General features: G+C 27.6%; 3 protein-coding genes across 4 annotated transcripts; 1 reads left to right on the top strand and 2 right to left on the bottom strand.

Annotated features, from left to right (window-relative positions):
• Nucleotides 1-1113: 1113 nt before the first annotated feature.
• LOC119683328 (probable peroxisomal membrane protein PEX13) lies at nucleotides 1114-3242 on the top strand. Its single transcript, XM_038096982.1, has 4 exons — nucleotides 1114-1230; nucleotides 1287-2000; nucleotides 2069-2295; nucleotides 2495-3242. The coding sequence occupies exons 2-4, from the start codon at nucleotides 1432-1434 to the stop codon at nucleotides 3001-3003; spliced, it is 1305 nt and encodes a 434-aa protein (XP_037952910.1). The 5' UTR covers nucleotides 1114-1230; nucleotides 1287-1431; the 3' UTR covers nucleotides 3004-3242.
• A 2655-nt stretch (nucleotides 3243-5897) lies between these two features.
• Nucleotides 5898-17149, bottom strand: LOC119680969 (transcription factor Dp). 2 transcript variants are annotated; one of them, XM_038094017.1, is made up of 10 exons: nucleotides 16396-17149; nucleotides 12716-12816; nucleotides 9999-10059; nucleotides 9815-9933; nucleotides 9663-9730; nucleotides 9294-9606; nucleotides 6848-7083; nucleotides 6694-6776; nucleotides 6548-6631; nucleotides 5898-6470 (listed from the first exon to the last, which is right to left on the bottom strand). In XM_038094017.1, the coding sequence occupies exons 1-10, from the start codon at nucleotides 16457-16459 to the stop codon at nucleotides 6307-6309; spliced, it is 1293 nt and encodes a 430-aa protein (XP_037949945.1). In that variant the 5' UTR covers nucleotides 16460-17149; the 3' UTR covers nucleotides 5898-6306. The 2 variants fall into 2 exon arrangements, with proteins under 2 accessions (XP_037949945.1, XP_037949946.1); XM_038094018.1 differs by lacking the exon at nucleotides 16396-17149 and adding an exon at nucleotides 12920-13187.
• A 2107-nt stretch (nucleotides 17150-19256) lies between these two features.
• Nucleotides 19257-24109, bottom strand: LOC119680787 (condensin-2 complex subunit D3). Its single transcript, XM_038093771.1, has 10 exons — nucleotides 23272-24109; nucleotides 22930-23204; nucleotides 22232-22870; nucleotides 21988-22164; nucleotides 21763-21923; nucleotides 21550-21697; nucleotides 20594-21493; nucleotides 20107-20266; nucleotides 19790-20043; nucleotides 19257-19731 (listed from the first exon to the last, which is right to left on the bottom strand). Exons 1-10 carry the CDS (start codon nucleotides 23957-23959, stop codon nucleotides 19276-19278), a joined length of 3858 nt encoding a protein of 1285 aa, XP_037949699.1. The 5' UTR covers nucleotides 23960-24109; the 3' UTR covers nucleotides 19257-19275.
• Between the last annotated feature and the right edge of the window lie 292 nt (nucleotides 24110-24401).

Genomic DNA, 24401 nt, shown 5'->3' with positions numbered 1-24401 from the left:
CAGTGGTCGTCCAGTATAACGAACGCTCGATATTACGAATTTTCGATATAACGAACACCCAAAATATTTACATTGATTGTTCTATATAACGAACGAAAAAAAAAATTCTGCTCCATATTACGAACAAAAAATTTTTTGTTTCTTATTCGTTTTTGTTTTATACAAATTATGCTTTTGAATATAATTTTACTATAAAACTAGCATTATTCAGCTTAGAATATGCATGTAATTGTCCGTTTTTTTTTTTTCTGAGAAAAATGCCTATATATGGCAAAATGCATATATGCAGGCGCCACTGATCTGTTGTTCACAAATTCAGTTTATCATATACGAAATACTATCTAGACATACATATAATATCCTATATTATATTTTCAATTTTATTGTTAGTGTGACATTAGTACATACGAAGTTAATAAATGGAATAATGCTGATAATACCATCGATGTCTCGGACGAGGATGATGGATCTGATGACGAAAATATAGAAGAAAATAATTTAGAAATTATTAAACATAAAGATGCCATAAATCATTTCGAAAAATGCATAAAGTGGGCGATTAACAATAATGAAACTTCAAAATTAGCTGTACTAAGAGAACTACAAGAAAAAGCTGTTCAGAAAAGTCTTGAGTGTAGTAGAAAACAAACAAAAATTAATGATTTTTTTTACTCTACACTATGATTGAATGCGTCCTTTCTTATAAATAATTTTTGTAACAACCGAATAAAAAATACTTTTAAATAAATGTATACTCGTACGTGTTTATAAGTTAATTTATGAACTCAAATATATGAAATCTCCTAAAAATAACCATATTGGTAGCTAAATGTATAACATTCGATATTACGAATTTTTCGATATAACGAACAAGGGGTGCAACATAAAATTCGTTATATTGGACGTCCACTGTATATGTTATACGTAGAGTTCTGCATCTGCATCTGTTCACAACTATTAAATCAAGCGGCAAACTGTCTATAAGTTTCAAATGTCAAAATGTTTATAAGATTCTAGGTGCTAAATTAAATGAGCTGCATCTATACAACTTATCGCATCACTTTCTAAAAGGTGGCAACTCTACAAAAAGCTTAATGTTGGCAATAATAATTCATATCAGCTGTTAATGCATAAGTGGTAGTTGTGGTAGGTTGCTGTTAGTGGGTGATTATAGTGTATTAACAACATATTAAGGAGTTACAAAATTCTATAATTAAATTTTTAACAAAGGTAAATAAAATATAATTTTCTGAATTTAGAGAAAATGAAAAAAAAATCTTCAACAGTTGGTTGTTAATAAAAGGATTCCTTTGAAGAAAGTTGATTGATTTTTGCACACCCCGTGCTCTCATGCGCAGATAAAATAAAGTTGTTAGCCGAGCAAAGTTCAATCGATTAAAGTTTTAATACGAAAATTATAAGACATACAAAATGGATATGGGTCCAGCAAGTAATTATCGTAACGCTATTGTAAATGAACCACTTATTATGCCGCAACCTGTAGCTTCGCTAGCTGGAAATAATCCAACAATGATGTTGCCTACTCAATTTGGTGGAAATATACGGGCATTACCTTGCCCACCTGTTCCACCAACGCCATATGGCAATAACTACAATAGCTACAATAGTAACAATTTATATGGTGGATTTGGCGGATTTGGTTCAGGATTTGGAAACTCATATAGTTATGGTGGCTATGGCGGAGGGTTATTTGGTGGAGGTTATAACAATTTTGGTTCAAATCTAAATCCGTATGATCCTGAAGCACGATTCATACAATTAGCAGAAGCAAGCACTCGGCCTGCTTTTGATAGTATACAATCATTAGTTAGTGCAATTGGTAACATCGCATCTATGTTAGATTCAACATTCTTTGCACTAACAAGTTCATTTCGTGCCATATTGGGTGTGGCAGCGAATTTTGGACGCTTACGAGGAGTATTTGCACAATTCTGGCAAACATTTGCCGTTATTCGTGCCATACGATTTTTATACCGAAAGTAAGTCATACAAATTTTTCTTTAATTATTCGATATTAAAATTTTTTTTAAAAACAAATGTTCTTTAGAATGCTATACTGGCTTCGAATATCAAATATGGATCCATCATCAGAAGCTTTCAAAGACGCTTTTGCAGAAGCCATTAATAATACAACCGGTGAGACAGGTGCACCGAAAGTACCACGCAAGGGTCAGTCACCCTGGCCAATAATTGCGTTTCTAAGTTTTATATTTACAGTGCCCTACCTCATTATGAAAATGCTAGGTACTGTCACAAACACAGCACAGGCCGAAGGTATGTTACAGTATTTTTTCCACATAAGTACCATAATAACTAATGGACTTATCACACTAAATATAAATACAAATCTCAAAAGCTTTATAATTGATAAGATAATATAATCTTGTATTTATATGTAATTGATTTAAAAAAGTTGTATTACCAGTGCATTAAACGCAATGAATTTAATTATTATTTTTGTATACTAATATAGCACGAGTACCTTCCAAATGGATTAAACCTATACAGTCCTACGCAGAATATGATTTTGTTCCAAGAGACCAGTCGGAACTAGCTCTTCAAGTCGGTCAAAAATTAATTATTGCGCCCAAAGAAATACAAAACACACTGGGTTTATTAAATTCAGGTTGGGCTATTGCTTCAACTGATGGTCAAAATTCTGGACTGATTCCTATTAATTATGTTAAAAGTATACAACGTCTACAACAACAACCAATATTATCCCATCCGCAGTCTATGGAGAAAGAAATTCGCTCTACTGATTTATCAGAGCAACAACAAACAAATAAATCTAAAAATTTTCATGTAAATGATGAAATACAAAATTTTACGCCTGAAATCGAAAATCTATCAACTAAAGCATTTTCAAGACCACCCGTTCAACATAATATTAACGCTTCTATACCGGAATTCGATATTGCTCCACAACCAATTGCACCTCCAACGAATTTAGATGTTATAAGTAGTTTGGGTAGTGTTTAAGAAATACTTAAAAAAATGTTAAAAGTTTCATTAAAGAACAAAGAAGTCTTTAGGTAAACTAGTGGGTTTTTTATGGCTTTAAGTATTTTTAGTTTTAAATCGACTTTTTTATTCCAAGTTTAGTATAATATGAATGCAATAAAAAATCTAAGAAACAGTATAACATTTATATTTTATAAATAACTGATATCTCATGTAAGTTTTTAATTTAAAATATCGGTTATCTGTCTGAATAATAATATATTAAAAAAAATTCAAAAAGATGTTTAAATTTTGGAACTTTTAAATTAGAATAACAATTTTAGCAGTTGTTATAAAACAGCAACATATGCCGAAATTAATTGATGCGTCGTAATCATATATGGGCAGGGACCTGCCATACAGTTCTGCATGACATATAGGGAAACATTGCTTAGATAGTTATACTCATTATGCTCTTTTATAAGAAGTATGTCTAATTCAGCATATAGGTAGTGGAGTTGCGATATACGATAGCAACCTGATAATGTGAAATTCGAAGAATTGAATATTGAAGATTAAGACTAAAACAGCAATAGATCGTATTATAGATCTGTATGTATTAGAAAATGTTTCTTTAACATTTGTTAGAAAACCAGTCGCAAGCGCTTTCACCTCGTTGTTACCACGTTTCAATCGGTCATATAACAATACACCATTTGCTTATAATACCAGCATTCGAAAGTATTGAACATCAAATAAAATCGTTCTTCAATATGATTAAGTAATTTAAAAAAGTTTTTTTTTATTTTTGAACTGTGTTTATAATATAAATAATCATAATAAAAATAATCAGCGCATCTTTTAGGAATAAAGTATCCAAGACTATAATCACAACAAAATTCTGGTTGATACTTTATTTTGCTTATATTATATTATATGTACATATATTAGATTGAAAAGTTAATTGAGGCACAGTAATGACTCATACACTATTTAATACTCACAGGTTGTATTTGAGAATATTCAATAACAGTTCAATATCCACCATTATCTAAATTAGTGACGGATGGGGCAATTACATTGTAAAGATTATCAAATAATCTGGCACAAATTCTTTACAGAAAGCAATATTTCCAGCCGCAGCCGAACTAAAATCCATCGTCAATTAAATATTGCTCTCAACTCCTACCGGAGTTTCACTCTATTCTACTCTAAATCTCACACCTCTCCAATCAGTCTTTCTCAGGAACTGAGGAAATATACGAATTGCTGTCATAGCAGAAAGTTATAGGGAGTTAATTAAATGAAATAATTGAATAAAGAATGTTTTCAAATTAAAATTTCAATTAAAACTAAATACATTCTCAACAAAATATAATATAATGCAATATCACACAATGTAAGAAACTATAGTAGTAAATAAAATAAAACAGATATTGACGGCAGACATTTAGTGGTGAAAGAGGAGCATCAGCGTTTCAAAATGAATGGAAGTACACTATTTATACAGATATGTGTTTATTATTATTGCTTTGTGTTTATCATTCATGCTATGTGTTCATTATTAATGCTATTGAAATAGCATCTACTGAAATTATCTGAAGTAAATTTCTAAGTATGAACTTAATTGATAATTGATTACCAATGTATCAAAAAACACTTACCTGTAGGTGGTAACACAGTACGTTAAATTATCATCACATCAAATTTATTAATTGATAAAACTAAGTTTTAATTGCCATTACTTTTCAGCATATTAAGAAATTAAAACAAATATAACATGACACGCACATCCCCATGCAGGGTGAAGTACAATCGACCATTCATATCATGATAATGGAATACATTCTTTAAAATGAGTAAAAGTGATTCCTAGTTGAGTGACTTAAGTGAGTATCTTTAGGTGTAAACGGTTGCAAGAAAAGCAAAATTTTAGAAATTTTATAATGTTCACTTTATTACCATTATATTTGTTATTGTTTATTCATGCTATTATAATTAAATTAGTAATCATAAAATTATATTTAATTCTCTTTATACATCTACTTTTTGCTTAAGTAATAGTTTAATAAAATTTTTTTCCTATGTTCAAATTCTTTTGAAATTGCTTAAAAAATAAAATATATTTATATTTTCATTTTATTTTTGTTTGTTTTAAATTTAAATTATACACATTTTTCTCTTTGTTATTATATAATATATTTTAGTGATCATTATAATAAATTTTTTTTATTTAAATATTAAAATATTATCCACTAGATTTAAAGTTTTATTAATGTTTATTTTTTTGAAATACATTTTAAATCTTTTTTTAATCTTGTCTTCTCTTACACATAATATAATTATAAATAGTTTTTATTTATTAATTAAGCTATAAATAACGCAAAATTAATTAATTTAAAATTTTAATTATAGTGGTGAAATTACCCTAAATGTGTTTTGGATAAACCTATTCTTTTGTAATGTAACAGTTAATAAAAACATATCATATATGTTTCATATATTTAATAAACTATACTTCTCATATAAGATTATTATTTAAAGTACATAGTTTAAACACAAAAGTTAACAAATAAATCAGTAATATATTTTAGTACATTTACGAAGTCTTTTAGTACAAGTAAAACAAAATGATCAGAAATCAATTCTTTCAATATTTTGTTAAGAATCTTTTGTACATTTTGTGTAAAAATTCGAATATATACTTTTTTTAACAAACACAACGAAAATATTAAATAATTTATAGGCAAAAGTTGATTTTTGTATTTTTGCATTTTTGCATAAATGTTTGTTTATGGGATATAAATATTTAGTTGATACTATACATTATTTAAACATTAAAATGTTTGATATATTTTAATAGAATACTTCTAAATAAAAATAAAACAATCGTTTTAACAAATATCGAATATAAACAATCTAAAATATGATTAAAACCACTTAAACCATTAAAAAATAAACTTAAAAATCGAAATCAATTAAAAGTTGCTTGAAGAATTACTTCTCCGAATAAAAGTAGAATGAAAAATTTTACATAGTCAAAAGTGAAATAGAAATGCATTTCCTTTCCTTTACATGTTTTAAATGAATACATTTAATTTAATGTAAACCAAGTAAGGCCGTTATGAATGAGATACTGAATGAATCTTCCGTTGTGTTAGCATCTACAAATCGTTGTGTTTGTTGCAATTCTTGATGTTGAGGCTGCAGCCGTTCTACTTCGTGGTCTGAAGTTTCTAATTTTAACTTTACATTTTCATTTTTAATTATTTTAATCTGATTAAATTCATTATTTATATTCAAATTTTTCTTCTCGTTACTAGACGTAACAATTAATTCTCCTCACTCGATATCGCTATTGTCCAAAAATTCATCATCCTCAAGATCAGATGATTTGACAGCGCCAGTTTGAGAAAAATCTTCAGAATCATTATTAATTTCAATATATGGTGACATATCTCCTTCCTCATCCGAGTCGTATGTTATTCCTTCACCATTTCCATATGCTTAGTAAGTAAACGGTATAATAAATATATATATATATATTTTTTTTATTTTATATAAAATTAAAATTAATAAATACCTTCAATATATTTTCCAAAATTTCTTGGAACCAAACATTTTGCACGTTCAATGTCTTCCTCAGAACACTGTCCTTTGTCTAAACCTATTTGTGTAGACAAATCTATTTTAAACTAATGTTATCGACATTTTTTTGAAGTTACTAACCATGCAATAATCCCATGCGTTTCATAACTTCGGCATCATCGTGCATTTCAAATTTATCATCAAATTTGAATATATATTCGGACCTAAACAAAAGTGTAAATTTAATATTAATAATTATTTAACAAATTTAGTTCTTAATCCTAATCCAACTTACTTGTCATTAGTCACACTGCAATTAATTTTAGTAGACTTGTGCGTGTTGACTATGATAAATGGTATTTGAATCGAAGAGTTAGGAGTTGGTACATTACCAAGATGCTCCGATTCTTTATTTCGTTCTATTAAACTTTTGAATGCAACTTGTTGCATTAACAATTCCCGTAACTGTTGATGTTTTTGTTTGATACGTTCACGTCGTTCCTCATTTTCCTTTTCAATATGTTGAATTTGCTGATTAGAATAAATGTCAATAAATATCTTTATAATATAAAATCACTGCTACTAATCACTTATTTAATAGGTAAAAATTGTAAAGTGCACAAAGTGCACATAAGGAAAATTAATATTTGTTAAAATAGAAAAAAGTTGGAATGAATTTTATAAATCCATTTTATTTATAATAAAGTAATATAGGGCAAAACAAACGACATAAACAGAAAATTTAAAGAATATCGCCTCTTATTATTGAGTAAGTTCTGTACATACATCAATATTGTTTCACCTCATCTTCTATCCTCTCACTAACCTTCAAACCCCCTTACACTTCAAATATCATAGATGAAATTTTAAAAATACAATAGAAAAACAAAGCGTCTAAGGATAAAGTGAATACTATCCTTTCTCTCACTAACCATTTCTTCCAAAATATTGGTCTTTTAATCCATTAAAGTTTTTGTTTTATAGGTCTTTTTAATATGTAATCACTAAAACAAACGCTGAAAAGAATCAAACGTGATCGGAAACTAATCGCTACCGCTAATTAAATGAAAACAATATATAACTACTTAGGTTACACGTCTTGAGAAATCTGTAATATCAAAAACTGCAACATGCAAGAAAGCAAAATTTAATAAGAACCCTAAAATAAACAGAACTGTTATGGAGATGACATATATAAAATAAGAATAGGCAACATATGCTCTCTAAGAATAAATATAATAAGAAAAGAAATATATTCTGAAATTTTTACAAATATAACTTATTTCAGTAAGGAAAAAATTGTATGTTCAACGACATTTGAAACCGAGTAGACAAATATAAAAAAATGGTACATTCAGGTTGAAAATACAACAATTTTGTGTCTCTGAGGTATACACGATATATAAATAATATTTTGTTTTGTAGTTATTTTTATGCTTCTCCGAAAAAAGGCTTAATAATAATAATAACAAAATAAATTAAAATAACATAGAACAAATAAAATAAAATAGAAGAAATAAAATAAAATAAAACAAATAAAATAAAATAGAACAAATAAAATAAAATAGAACAAATAAAATAAATAAAATAAAATAGAACAAACAAAATAAATAAAATAAAATAGAACAAACAAAATAAATAAAATAAAATAGAACAAATAAAATAAAATAGAACAAATAAAATAAAATAGAACAAATAAAATAAAATAGAACAAACAAAATAAATAAAATAAAATAGAACAAATTAAATAAAAGAAAATGAACAATTTAAAAGAAAATTTTCTTCAACTTTTTCAACTATACACGTCAACAGTTACAGGAGGTACTGGGTCTACCCATGGATGTAAAAACGAGTAATTTATACAAATTTTTTACCAGTATTTGCTAGTGAAAGAATTAAATTGATAAAAATTGTTTGTTCTTACTGTTGAAAAGGATATTAAAAGATATAAAACGGAAGATTTAAAATATTGAATTAGTTATTTTAATCGATGATTATTTTCGGATAGCCTTAATTCATATTTAAACTAAATTTATTATCAAAGCTCTTTTGTTCACATACGTTAGAAATGAAATGTATATGGAATCACTTAATATTTGAAGATCAAATAATGTTATATATGAAATAAAAGCTTCTGAGGCTACTTTTCCCATCCAATGAGTGAGTTTATGTATACATATTATTGTGTATAAGAATAACCACATTTCTAGGAAATCTACTTAACTCCTCAAATATACACTTCATTAGTTTTAAGTGAACAGTATACTAAGAATATTACAATAGTTGCTACATTATATTTCCATACAGCTATCAGTTTGATATATAATTTTAAAAAGCCTTTATTTTCTACAAATTACTTCTTACAATCTGATAGGATATAAGATGATAGGATATTTATAAATAAATATTTGATACATTAAGCTCATATAACAACAAATTTTTTTTTAACAAAAGCCCAAACGAGAGTATGAAATATCTTGGCATAATTTTCTTTTGGTGTGCAATGGAATAGGCTATAATGATTGGTTTTTAATTTTTTTTTTGTGGCTTTATATTTAGTGAAATGAATTTTGTGAAAATTTTCTGCAAATTATTGTCGTTTGTCTTATTTCTTACTTTTTTTAAATGAATTTAAGAATAATGTCATATAAATATTATCTTTATATTTATAAATGAGTGAAAAAATGATTTTGTTCCACAAACTCATAAACAAACTTTATGTTCCTAAAATATAAACAAACCTCTACTGAATTTGTTGGTAATCCAATCCAACGTATTTCCTTTTTGTCCTTGGATATAATCTGCATAGCCATCAAAACATTTAGTGCATCATAGACACGACGCCTGATATTCTTTTGATCGCAATTCACTGAATCGTATGAACTGTTCTTGATTTCTTCAGTGACCAGTTCGTCCGCTACTTCGTTGTACGTAGTAGTACCTTTCTCCTTAACTTTTTCACAAACCTTCATTGAAAAATGTCTTAGACCTTTTCCAGCTTTCTCCGGTTTTCGTTTCTTTTGTACTGAGCTATTGGTTGAGTGGGTGGCATGACTGCAGCAAATGTGACGAATTAAAAAGGACATTTTTTTTAAATAAAAGTAACTTACATTTTTGATTTTGATTTTGTGTTACTTTGTGTGAGTTTTCCATATCGTTCCTCGTTGCGTATACCAGACTTAATTGTAGTAAAGAAATAAGTTGAAAGATTAAAGTAAATACATACACACAAATAATAATAAATATAGTTTTTGTTACTAACCAAATGTCCGCTGCTATAATTATCTGTGGTTTCATATTTAACTGCATTGACATTCTGTTGATGTTGCTGTAAATTGTTGTTACCACCATTAGAGTGGGTTCCGATTACTGTATAAGCACCTTAAATTAAAATAATTGCTTTTAGTTATAAATATTTAATGGATTACTTAAATATATAAACTTACTTGTTGATTGATGTACATTATAGCTGTTTTGTATCCTCACAAATTGTGGCTGATTTGAATTCTGAATAAAAAAAGATTGTTATCTAATAATTCTCTATTTATTACATTTATTTATTGATTTAAAGGAAAAAAAAACATTTTAAATTTTATTAGTTTTGAATTATAAAAAGAATGTTGTTTTCATAATAGTTTTATAATAACAAAATTAATATTAATGTGAACTTAATAAGTGAACTTCATCCTGTAATTCACACCAGATGCTACCATTTTGCCCGTATTTAAATTGAACAAAGTATATATATTTTTTTTTGTTAGTGCTTTAGTCCTTTATAACTTTAATAGAACTCCAGATTTAATTACAAAAACAAAACGCAGACTATTTTAGAAACTTAAAGCGTAGAACTATAGTTTAGAATTACAGATTTGTGAATTTTTTCTTTTAATTGCATTACACAACAATTTAAGGTTTTATAGATATAAATTATTCTATTAATTATTTTTACATTAATATCAATGAATTATTTATAGGTCACAGGTCACAACCCGATTTTTGGTTTTAATCAAAACACCCCAAGACATAAACTAAATCCTATGAGTAACACAATCTACATCTCTGACTTCCACGTCACTTCTGTAGAGGTTTCACAGTTTACAAGTATACTCGATCTATACAAGTTGCAACAATGTCAAATCTTAAGCAACTAATGCTTACGCAAAGACTTACTGACTTAGAACCCAAACTGGTTTTAGATTCAATAAATTTTCCTTATTTAATACCTAATAAGCTGAAAATAACACTAAGATTGGAAGAGTAAGACCTATACTCTACCTAGAGTGTATAATCTTCAACTATTCATGTAATTTAAAACTTTTATATCCTCTTGCATTTCCTATAATATCTGCACCATCACTTTCTGTAACAATCAGCTATAATGTATCATTAATAAACAAAGGTTACAGATCACTAGACTTCATTGCCAAACCGTTGTAACCATAATCATATAGCCTGTTAACTGCAGCTTTAGGTGATCCCGAAATATCGACATACGTGGCTATGTTAACTATCCGATACTGTTCATAATTAAAGACAGTAGTAGTAGCTGCCACCCTAGTTTTATGCCTATGATACACAGTAATGTCAGGAACTCAATCAGAATGTGACTAGAATTTTCATCACGTTATCGACGACGTTGGTATTCTGGAACATCAGATAATCTTAAGTTGTTAAGATGATATTGTATATAAAAATGTTTAGTTAGATAATATATTAGCTTCATCAATTCTGTTCAAATTAGAAAATGTGCGTTTTTACTTTAAATCTCGTATTAGCATCGTATCGTATTATTTTTAAGTATTATGATTGATTATGTTACCAATTAGTCACGTCAGCAATCAGTTTACAATAGGTCTCCGGTTTAAGGTTATAAACATATGTTGGTTATAATAAATTTGTCCTTTAATTAACATTACAAACCGTAAAGCATTATCTTTAAAGCAGAAACTAAGACAGTATAGACCGGAAATCTAATGGCATCAACATAATTTTACTTCGTTTTACCTACTATAAATGTTATATATATAATAGTAATATTATATGCACATAAAATATATTATAATGTAATATGAACACAAGCATGAATAAAATATATCCCAAGTTAATATATTTTAAATAATTATTTACAGATGTTTTATATTTTCGTTTTTTTTTGTAATTTAACAAAACATACAGTAATAATAATTTAATTATACGGAATTTTTGTATGCGATATTTTTTTAAGAAAGTCTGTTATGCAAGGACAGTGGTACAAGTTAACCTATAAGATATATTATGTTATCTATATGTTGTTATATATATATTTACATACTAAATATCGGAAAGTTAAATTTGTTTTTATTGTATATAAACCTTACCTTGTGCGAAAATAATGTATCAACAAATAAATAGTAGTTTCCCTGATCTCGAGTAAAGAGTTCGGTATGTGATTAATAATGCAAAGCGGTAAGAATAAAAAAAACTTACTAGGAATAAATTTTTATTCACTGGTGCTTGATAATATATTATTATACTATTGGTAAATAAAGTCGATCATATTAATAAAATATCGCCACTTCTAATTTAAAGAACATCTATGGTAACTAAACTCTTATACCCACCCCTAAACCCTATACTCCCTTATACCCCTACAATTACAAATAAATGGTTTAATCACTAATATTAAAATTGTATTTTTTTATTTATAAAAATATTTTAAATTAATTTGTAATAGTTTTAGGTTTAAAAAATGTCTTTAATTGACTATAATAATTAAAACAATTAACAAACTCAGTAATTAAGATTAATATTTCACATAGTTTTAGTATGTGAACATAAGCATTTAAAAACCTTAGTTTTTTTTTATATTATAATACAACGGGCCATCAGACCTAATCGATCCCAAGGATTTTTGTGATAACCTATTACTTTATTGATTGGTTAAGTTACTCAACATATGTAGTTGGTTTTTATGTGGGGTCATGTAGCTATATAAATTTAAATTATACATAATACCTTATAATTATATAGAATTTTGTAATATTTATATATGTATATATCAAAACTTCCACATATACAATATGAAGATATTATTAATGAGTTAAAACAGGTTGTTATTTTTGTATAAATTTAACTCTAACACTTAACTTTTGTGTAAAATATTCGTAGTACTGCAATTACTCACCATTTGACTGAATGCACCCATATTGGAACTGGCGTACACCGTTTGTTCTTCAGAGGGTTCCTGTTTGATATCTGCCTGTTTCAACACCTTCAAAATTTTTCCTGCAAATATAATGTACGCATGTAAACAAGTTTTACAAAACTGATTTGTAGAAATATTTTCCTCTTTGTTTTTGTTATAAATATATATTAATCAAATAACTACCTAAGGCAAACGCTGTTCAATAAGAGTTTTTGTAATTTTTTCAATTTGTACAAATGTTTTTCCAAACTTCACTTGTCAAAAATGTAGAAGAAAAATGTTTATAAGTAAATACCGCGCACTTCCACTGCGAAAACATTAACCAAACTAAATTCCCACACTTCGTCTTAGGGTTGCAATATAGCAAATTTAAGTAAAATAGTTTAAGTGGCATATCATCAATTCTTGATTCGTTCTTGACTTGATTTGTTAATTTTCATAAAGATTTTGTAAGAACTTTACACTGCTGTTGCCAAATTATATAAAAATTTATATGTTCTAATTATTATATTATTATAGTCGCAGTTTCCTATAAAAAGTTAATATTATATTTTTGTTATATTGTTAGTTGTAATTTGCATTTTGACCAGTTCAGTAATTCATTAAAAAGTTAAATCATTATACCTATATTAGAAATTAGAATTTTTAATTATAACTAGCATTTAATCAAAATCAAATCAAGTATTCATATATCATTTATATTATGGTTAATACTTTTTGAATCCATCGTTTTCGATATAGTGCATTCAACGCTTACAAGAATTTAATATGTACACTTTGTAATAATATAAGCCAAACCAAACAAAAACATATATGTGGTTATACTAAATAGAAATTTATGAATGCTATATATTTAAAAATTATTAGTGTTTCTACTAACTGATTTGTACAAAAAAAATTAAAAATAACGAAATGGTTATTTTGTAATTAAAGAAAATAAATAGTGTTATAGTAACAGAAAAATAGAAATAAAAAATATTTTAAATTTATTATGACATAATATATAATTAAATATAATTGAGCTTTTTGTAAACTAAAGTATAAAAAAAAGTTTTTAAAATATATATTAAATGCATCTACTACCTGAAGAATATTCAAATGTTTATATAATAATGTAATAACTAAGGTTTTTATCGTTTTTATATATAATGCATATCAAAATAATGATTGGTATAAAAAATTTTATACTGCGAATCTGAGGTTGTAATCAAATCCTATTATAACGGAAACGTTACTCAATTATATTTAACTCCATATTAAACATTATAACAAATTAAAAATATTTCAGATTATTACATTTTTTATTAAATAAAAACTTCCAAATAAATTTTTAAAATTATTGCGTATCTGAGCTATTAAATACCACGATATCAAAGTATTAGGTCAAGGCGTTATTCGCTACTTAATAAAACAATAGCTGATTCTTTTTACTTTAAATATCTTAATAAACTAAATACTGCTTAATACATTAGAACTTATATATCCTGGTTTCAGTTTTAGCAGTTGGTACTTTTTATGGTTCATTTATAATTTAATCAAAAAGTAATTGAAACTTGGGCGGTCAGTGAATCACTTTATATTTTAGGAAATAAATAATTTGATCTGAATATCCAAAACATTTTTAGTTTATCGAAATCCCATCAGCCTTTTCATTATATATCACTGTATCTGTCCCACTCGTAAATATATACTAAAATTCATATATTCTAATAAGTGATTATAAATTTGTAAAATGTTTTTTTGCAGCATACAAAATAAGATACAATCATTTAAAAAAAATAATTTCATAACATTTTTTAAAGCGAATATACTTTTAACATTTTAACCATAAATTCGTAAATATGTGTATAAAAATTCTCTCTTAATACAAATCATGTTAAAATATTAAAAGTTATATATTAAATTTCTAACATAGTACCACATTCATACTTTTATAAATCTCCACTCAGTTGTGTATATTAATAAAAATGGAAACACTAAAGAAACATTTGTAGCACAATTTTCTATAGCACAGTACTTATTTACGTGGCGGCAATGGCGGCACAATCGCTTCTCTTATTTTCCTTTATATTACTTCTTCGCATTTTATTTTTGTTGTAACACACTGCAAAATGTCACGCAGTATTTTTTGGGCTTTTATTTCTTTACTTTTTACTTTTATTTTTAAATATATTGGATTTAATCGAGCCACCCGTTTACCCCATGCCAATATAATGTATATAGGGTTTTTTTTTATGAAAAATGTTAAATAAACACATAGTCTAAGAAGTTAAAAAAAATAACTCTAGAGTATTAAAAATCGTTTAAAAAATAATAGTCGAAGAATGGATATAACTATATCTATAACATACTACCCATATGTATATTTTAGCTACTGATAGGTAATATAAATCTAGCGAATTTAAAAAAAATGAGATTGAGACCAGTTACATTTAGTTTGAAAAATAGTTCTCCTATTCCTCACAATTATAAGTAATGTCCATATTACTTATACAATACTTAATGAATTTGTGTCCCTCAAGGAGTTGATTTTATTTACGGAATTAAATTTATATAATTTAAAACTGTTCGATTTTTTGGTATTAACTACATAACCATTTATATAAGAATTGATATATGATATAATCTTAATTTATATACTTCGCAAGTGAGATGCTTTAAGCTATCTTATCATAAATAAACTTGCAACCTAAAACGAATTTTCGACTTTTATGCAGTTTCCACTAACTTATCGAATTATTAATATATACTAACTATTAGCAATTTACTATATTCTCAACATTCAGAAAGATGTAACATTTATTAATACAACGTTAGTGGTTGTATATTATCTAACAATAATATTTTAGATTAGAGATTCTTTATGATCCTCAATATTTTATAATAAATTTCTAGTACTCCATCAGAGGGTAGAATTATTATTTATGAATTACAATATATATATGAGGGATTAACTTTAGTGTTTTACGTTAAATTTCAATTGTCAGAATTGCTCTATGACTAAAAAATGTGAGTCTTACATTATAGTTCAAGCTTATATAGTTTATTTTTAAGGAATTGTTTTTTGGATATTTTATAAATGTTATAGCAAATGAAACTTTTTATTTTAGAAATATTTTATTCTTAAAAATATTTAATTCAAACGAATTAATTAATGATATAACAGGACTATGTGAAGTGTTATACTCAAACAGTACTTGCTAAAAATGTCCTTTGTAGTTTTTAATATATCAAAAAAAAATTACTGAATGATTTAATAAATATATTTTACTAAATATTCATCGTATATTTTAACTTGATTTAGTCTTTCATTTCACAATTTTTAGAACTCGTTAGCTTAGTTATTTTATTAGATATCTCTCCATTTTATATAAAAGCAGAAATAACTAAAACTTACTTCCTTTTCCGCTTTTTGTTTTCTTTCAATCTATTAACATTTCAAGTCTTTTCATATACACCCTCTCGGAAATTCTTGATCAAACATCCAACAAAAACAATACACCAACACATTAAAATTTTAACAGAGTTACACACAATGTGTGAAGCGGAATGAAAAAGATATGATTTCCAATAGCAGGAACCAACCGATATCAACTTATAAGGATGCTGGTTAAACTTTGATTTCATATTTAGGAACCCCAAGAATTTATGTAACTTACCATTTTCGTCCTGGAAAAAATAGTTGATTTCACCTGCCGTGAATGCTGATGAAGAGTGCGCCATTTTTTTATGATGGTTTACCGCCTACGCGCACGGATAGTGGTGCTCGGCACCGACCGTTTTCAACGCGTAATTTTAGTCTTACAACTAAGGCAATACTTCTTTTTTTATTTTCAATTCGAAAAATACGTCAGTTAACTTTTTCTAGATATTTAACTAAAGCGGGAACACCTTCCAATATGCAGCACTCGATTCTAGTTACACGACTTTAATAATTTACTTTGCCAAAATGCTTTGATTTGTATTGATTATTATTATTAAATACGATTATTTAAATAAAATATTATTCACGTGGATATCTTAAATAAATTGGTCGGCTTTTATTACTTTTTATGAATTTCCTTTTTTTATATTTTTCGTGATTTCTTTGCAGTCTAAATTTCAACTAAGTTAAAAATGGCGAGAGTATTTTTCTATCAAGGGTTTTAATGCGAAAAATACGATTTTTTACGGCCGAATTTACTATACTTGCACTAACCAGATTTTTATAAAAATTATACCAAAAAATCTAGAAAAATTTAAATTTTACAAATATTTAAAATTTGTCCACCTCACATTAGTATAAGTTTATTTAATAGAAGCCTGAATTTTCACTAAAAATGTTCCGCGATTGTGATCCGTCGACAAATGAAGAAAACGAAAGAGAAACGAGAGTAGCGCAGCGGCCGTAAAACTCAGCTGATTAGAGCGCGCGCCAAATCAACGCCAATCAAGAACGCAATGTTGCAAACACAACAAAATATTTATATGTCAAATTGCTTTAAATTTTATCGTAATATATACGTTAGCCAATGTTTTTTTTTATATAAACAAGAATCACATTTAAGAAAAAAAATATGTGTATATAAAATATTATGTAAATAATTCTTTTAGTTATATAGCATTTATTAAATCTTATCTAAATTATCCCTCAAGATATACATTGCTTAGTGAAACATTGAAACACTGCAACATTGTTTTTACGTTATTAATGTTTATGAATGAAGCTTCATACATTTATTTCCTGAACACCTATCAAATGTAGATGGCGCGCATTTCCAAAACTGTTTTATACAGGAGCAATATGGAAAGGGATATGTAATAAAATTATATATAAGAAAGGCATGTAATTTTCATAATACAATTTAATTATTGAAAACAAAAAATAAATAAATTATAATTTGATTTGATAATTTTTTAAATCAAGGATTCATATAGTATAAAGTCTTAAGATTCGCGGTGTACAAATACATATGTATATCTCTAGAATTATTAAGTCTCCATTTTTTTATTATTTTTTTCTACAATTTCAACGGGTTACGATATAGTTAATTTTATTTTTTAGTATGTTAGGTTAAGTTAGATTGATACGGCGTATTTTGATAAACTCTCCATTTACACTTGGTGACATCTATTCTTTGCTATAATTTTACTAACTTGTATTTGTCTAGTTCTTTTACGATTGCATATATCGTAGACTAAAGGAAGCTGCAAGTGTCTGGTAGTCTTTGTGACTGTCTTATCTCCATATATTGTGTGTTTATAACCGCTTCCGTTCCATTCTCTATTATAGAATTATGTATACAGATGATTCCCGTATAAGATTTCAGTTTATTAAGAATAAATGATGAGTTTTTCAAATTTGTTGGTTTCCGTTGGAATGGAAACCATTCCAATAGGGTAAAGAATATGATTAGGAATGAGAAAGAAATATAAGTATCTTGAAAAGCATTTGTTCAAAATCTTTATAACATCTTTATAACTAATCATAAGTTACGAAACTACAAAGGTTGTTAACGGGTTTTATTACGGATCATTATGGTCTGAAATATCACTTACATAAATTTCGATTATCTGTTAATTCGGAATGCAGATTATGCTTCGAAGATGAGGAAACAACTATGCATATTCTTTGTGACTGTCTAGCGTTAACAATGCACAAAAGAAACTTATTTCATATAGAATTACTGTCTCCTGAACAGATTAAGAGCTCTTCTTCAGATTTAGTTCTGGACTTTGTTCACAAAGCTTTAAAGGTCCAGCTGTTGGGCGATTTCACGATAATAATTTTAATAATTAATTAATTAATAATAAATATACTTATTACCTTCCTAATCACGTGGATTCTGTAACAGTCTATTAATAGCGGTTTGTCTTGCTTTTGTCAACAGCACACTAAATAAAAGTACTTCGTTGTCCTTACCTTCTTTAATTTATTTAATGTATTTGACTTAAACGATTACGATCGATTTTGTCAACCTGACAATCTTTTTAACATAGCCATTCCAATAACTAGATACTTCCATTTCTTGTATTTAATTTTCTGGTTATTCTCTGAGATGATGGATCCACTAAAGCACTACATTTGATTTGTTTTTGGTGTCCGTATATATTCATATAAATGAAATGGCAATACGAATAAATGGATTGAGATATGAGTGGATAAGGTTAGGTTGAGAAAAACGGTTGTATGAGATATGGGAAGGGAAGAATGTGGATAGATGTAAATTGAAGCTAGCATGGTTAAGGTGAGGAAATCTGACCACTCCAGATCAGATTTACGACTTTCAATATAACGATAGTCTGTACAATATAAAAAACGTACTTGAAGTTATCTTACTAAATCTTTTTTTTACATAAGATAGCAATTTCTCACCTACAAGTTGGCACTGTTATACGTTATCGCCCCTACGTTCTGTTATTGAAGTCCTTTTGTAATTCTCAGTATATATGTCTATATTGCGTACGAAACATTTTAAATATATAAAAATGATCCCATATAATTAGTCTAATCCCAAGTAAAAGAAATATATTAGCTAATAAATATTTTTATTAATAAACTAAATACTGGGATTAAATAAATACTCAAGTGGAAGGTTGTAAGAATTTGTGCTTATATTATTTGATAATGGTACTTCATCATCAGAGCAAAAATCTTCGTTGTCCATACCAGTACAGGATTCATTTTCCAGTTGCTTTTCACTCATATTCTCAATTTGTTCTGGTCCATCAGCATCATCAATTGCAATATCTTCTTCCTCATCATCACTTTCTACTATATTTTGAGGTTTGCCCGATTTTCGTTTTTTTAAACTTCTCTTGGATTTCTTTTTTTCTGGTATTTTACGATATTTATTCCAAAATGCTGCTGGTTGCGCGTAATTTATTAAATTTGGAAAACGTTTCGCTAAAAGAATGCACAATTCATCAAAATACTGTTGCAAGCCAGCATCAGCCTTATAAATGCAGTTATAGATAGTTGGTATAAATACTAAACATTTTTCAAGAATATTTATCTAAAATAAAACAAAATAAAGTATTCTCAATAGACATATCTTAAATTTAATTTCTTACAGCGTCGACCATTGTAATAACTTTATGACGTTTGCGTCCACGCTCAACTTTTGCATTTGGAGTTGATGATGTACCTGGTTGCATTTCTAATTCCTCCGGACATTCATCATCCTGAACCTCTTTTTCTCCTTTATTATCATTGCTTTTTTTATGTTCTTTTGCTAAGCGACAAATATGTTTCATTATGTAAAGTACATCCTTAACTAATGCAAGACCATTTTCCGTCCTCATTAAAGGATCCTTTTGACATTTATCTGCAAATTAAATTACATGAAAATGACATTTTATATATAGACATTGTTTTATACATTTAATACCTGCTATTAAGTTCAAATTGGTGAAATGTGATATTAAATATGGTTCCTGCATGCCTTCCATAAAATACTTATAAAGACTGTGTCTTCGCTTCCTATTGAACTCACCCTTAAGAGGTGATTTGGAACAGCATTTGGTAAAACTATCAAGACCTTCAAAATTCTATGGAAAATTACAAAAAAAAATTATTATATACGTTGCGTTTAAACTATAATATAACATTATATATATGTATATTATTATTATAATACATTATTAAAAATATATTATATAAATCCAAAGGAGTAGTACTATGTCAGGTATACATATTTTCAATTGATTTTAAATGCCATTTTCTCAAATGATGCAAAGAATGCCACTTTTTTTTATTCTAATAATATTTTCTTTTTAAATTATTATAATAATAATAAACAAATAATAATGTAATAATTCAATAAAATTAACACAAATTATGTTTTATATACACTTTTGTTTTGTTTATAGTTTTACCTTATACTCATTTAACACGAACGGACATTCAACAAGGCATTTTTGAAACAACATTGGATTCTTTGTTTCTGTATAATCTTTGAAAAAGTTGCACGCGTAAGCAGCTAAATCCTTATCGTTATCCAATATCACAGACAGCAAAGCTAAAAGTAATGTACCACGCAACTTCAACTGATCTTGCAAAATTAATATTTCCAAACACTTGAATGTTTCTTTACGATTAACTAAAAATACTGAAGATAGTTTCTGAAGTAAGTGTGGCAGAATGCATTCTACGGTTTGTGTATGTTTTTTACACAAATCAGTTATCGACACTATAATTGTGTTTACAATTGAAGGACGGTCAATTTTTATCAATATTTGAGCATACAATTTGCATGTATTTGCAGCTAAAATAGGATCGCCAAGAGAAAATCGCGCTGTGATTATAATCATTGAGTTAAATACTCGTTCATTTTCGGATCCGAATTCAGCTTCCGGTAGTTTTAGACATTCTCGAATAAATTTATGCATAAAATTAATTAAAATCGATGGTGGACGTTTGGACGAAAGCACATTAACTTCCGAATAGGAATAAAGTTGTGACAATAAAATAGCGCGATTATCTGGAAATTCTTTTATACCTGAAGTAATTCTTTCTTCAAGCTTATTATGTAAATCAAAAATCCAATTCGCAATTTGATTTGATCTCGCCACTGAGTCTTTAGAACTAGCTTGAACATGCTTATCGATGGCCATTAAAAAATTTAAAGCCTTACTAACAATAATATGATGCACCTGACCATTTAGGATTTCTGATTGCAAGTGTTGAGACCAATAGTTTAATGTGGGTTTTGTGAAATCTTGAACACAATTAGCAAGCACTTCAAAAGCAATAAGTTGAGTTTGTTCCTTATCCCACTACAATTTGTAAAAAATTATTTTTAAAATAATGTTATTGTAGAAAAAAAACTTACAGGCTCAGCTGCTGTAAAACAATGAAGTAAATTATCAGGTTCCTTATTTTTAATTTTTCCTGATATAAAATTAAGCACAACCCAAGCCTCTATTTGAGTTGAATTGGCAATCATTAAGTGAGATTCTATAATACTTAGTATTTTTGTACTGAAAATAAAAAATTATCTTTATTTATTGCTATTTCTTTAAATTTTCATTCTGTGAATATTTACTTTATCATTTGTTTTTGCAGTGCTGCCTTAAAGCAGGTTTGCAAGTATAGACGAGATTGTGTTATTAAAAAAGTTCTTATAATAAGCCATGGCATGAAGTGTTCTGCTTTGTTGGACTTATTGATAACTTCCATATTTAGCAAAACTTTGTTTTGAAAGCACTAAAAATGATTAGTTGAATAAAGCATTTTTTTAAAAAAAAAAGTAACAAATATGTATAATTACCTTCATTGCAATATCCAAGTTTTTAGGATCATTGTCACAAAACATTGGAGATATTATTTTGCACCATACCCAAATAATAGCATAACAGTTAGGATACTTTTCAAGAATATTATCTATTGATAGCAAACATTGCCTACGTACTAATATGTTAGGCTCGTCACACATTTCTGTCATTTCCTGAAAGCAGAAAAGGGATGAATCAAAGTAGATGAAGCTTACTGATACGAATTGAGTATGTACTTACTGATACGAAATTAGTATTGTAAATTATTAACGGGTTAATTTTTACAATTTGTTCTAAAAATGAAACTCCAGCACGCCTTACATATGTCAGTTTGTTATGTAAAATGTGTGTATAAATAAGTTTGGGTAAATTTAAAAAGGACAATTCAAGCGTGCCGAAGCCTTCAAAAGTGTAGTTTGGTGTTTCAGGTGAAGGTTTCTGGTAACGTACTTCATTGTGCAATAAACGGGGCTCATCTGGTAATTTGACATCAGTGTCATAATATTGTGTATATTTTAAACACTCAATAAATACTGTTTGTGCGGTCTTGGACCCTTTATTTAATATAGATTGCAGCGCTTGCATTGCTTTTGATTTTATATTATTATTAACATCTTGAAGGCTGTCAATCAGTTCTTTAATAAGATAAATTTCTCTTGGTTCATTAAAAACGTCATTACGAAATATAGACCAATTAACTTTCGATTCTATTTGAAGCATGCGTGATATCATATCAATTGTACGTGAGCGTATTAACACTTCATCAGAATAGATTGCTTCGCAAAGAAAATCAATGCAAGATTCATTGCAATTTATGTAGAGTTCCGAATCATATTTGGCTGCATAGTCTAAAGCACGTTGTATTTGTTCATTTTGCCACTAGTATTTAATATATTATTAAATATATTAAATATTTTTAAAATTTTATAAAATCTTACCGTTTTAATTGGATTTGTAATTATACATTTAATATAAAAATTTAGAACATGACTCAATACGCGCGGAAGGTTTGTTATCCATTTAGTAAACCATGTAGATATGTGTTCACAATTTGTTCCATTGATAGAAAGTGAACCTTTAGGTTTGGAAGCATATGTATGCAAATTAACTGACATGTTCAATAGTTTCATCAAAGTTTCCTCTGGTGGACCGTTATACTCTTTAATAAGTTCATCATATATATCAAAACATTTTGTGTGTATATTAGCAGCACCTAATGTAAAACCATTTTAAGTACAATTTCTGATTGATTATAAATTTTTATTATTTAACAAACTTACATGCATTTGAATACCCATTATTAAAATGATAGTACTGTATATCCAATAATTTTCTCATAATGCCGTTTCTAGTTGTTGCATGTTCATTAACATGTACCCAACGCAATATTATTTTCAAATCATCTAACAAAGTTGCAAAATTAATTAATATTTCTGTGGCACCTTGAAACTTAATTCCAAGTGTTTGTACACGTTCAACTAAATCAAACACTTGTAAACAGTGTGCGATGACCTCTGCATCAAATATGTGATAACCATGTGATCCTGGTATTGTTAGCGAATAAAAATAAGTATTTACCACGAGTAAAGATAATTTGTAATATATTAAATTAGGTTCTACATTAGCTAAGCTTGCTAATGCGTAAACAAATGCCAAATAGGGTTCCCGCGGACAGTCTTTAATTACTTCGTCCCATGTGTCGTACGCATTACTATAACTTTTAAATGACTCTTGACGGAGTATGCGAAATGCGCTACATATTTCTAACAGTAATGAGTTTATTTGTGGATTTTCTAGTGTATGTTTCACCAATGGAATTGATATTATAGCACACTCTGCTCCACATTCAATGGTTTTGTTTTTTTCATTAGTATTTTGAGTGTCAACAATTTCTGCTATTTCCTCCCATGTCGAATTTGGTTGTAAGAACTTATTTAATTGCTTAAATAGTTGCAACAAATCAGACATTTTTAAATATAAAAACTAGTTATAATATTTTTCACATTGGCTTGCCGATTTATGTTTACAATTCGATTATGTTTTGCTCTTAGTCTTCGTAGTTTCAGATGTTATTTCAAAGGATGCCACTTTTTTTTTAAATAAAAAATACTTGTGTATACACAGTGCGTTCCACCAGCAAATTTTCGAGTATATGAAAGCATCTGAGAGAGCGTAACATTCCTGTCGAAATTTGAAAATGCTATACAGACCTTACTCGTACATTTTATTTCAATTAAAATTTGTGATGATGTTGAATCAGCTGTTTTGGTTTGAATTTAAATTTTTGCAGCACCAGTGCAGCGCAAATAAAAGACTTTACACAAAGCTGTTCCATGAAAATCTGTATAAAGAATGTAATTTGGCTTTTTATTTGTGTTACGCTCTCAGTTTGTACTTTACTTGTGTTTTA

Source organism: Teleopsis dalmanni, chromosome 2 (genome assembly GCF_002237135.1).
Source record: "Teleopsis dalmanni isolate 2A chromosome 2, ASM223713v2, whole genome shotgun sequence".
In the NCBI taxonomy this organism is placed as follows: Eukaryota; Metazoa; Arthropoda; class Insecta; order Diptera; family Diopsidae; genus Teleopsis; species Teleopsis dalmanni.
This window is presented reverse-complemented; position numbering and strand designations above follow the sequence as displayed.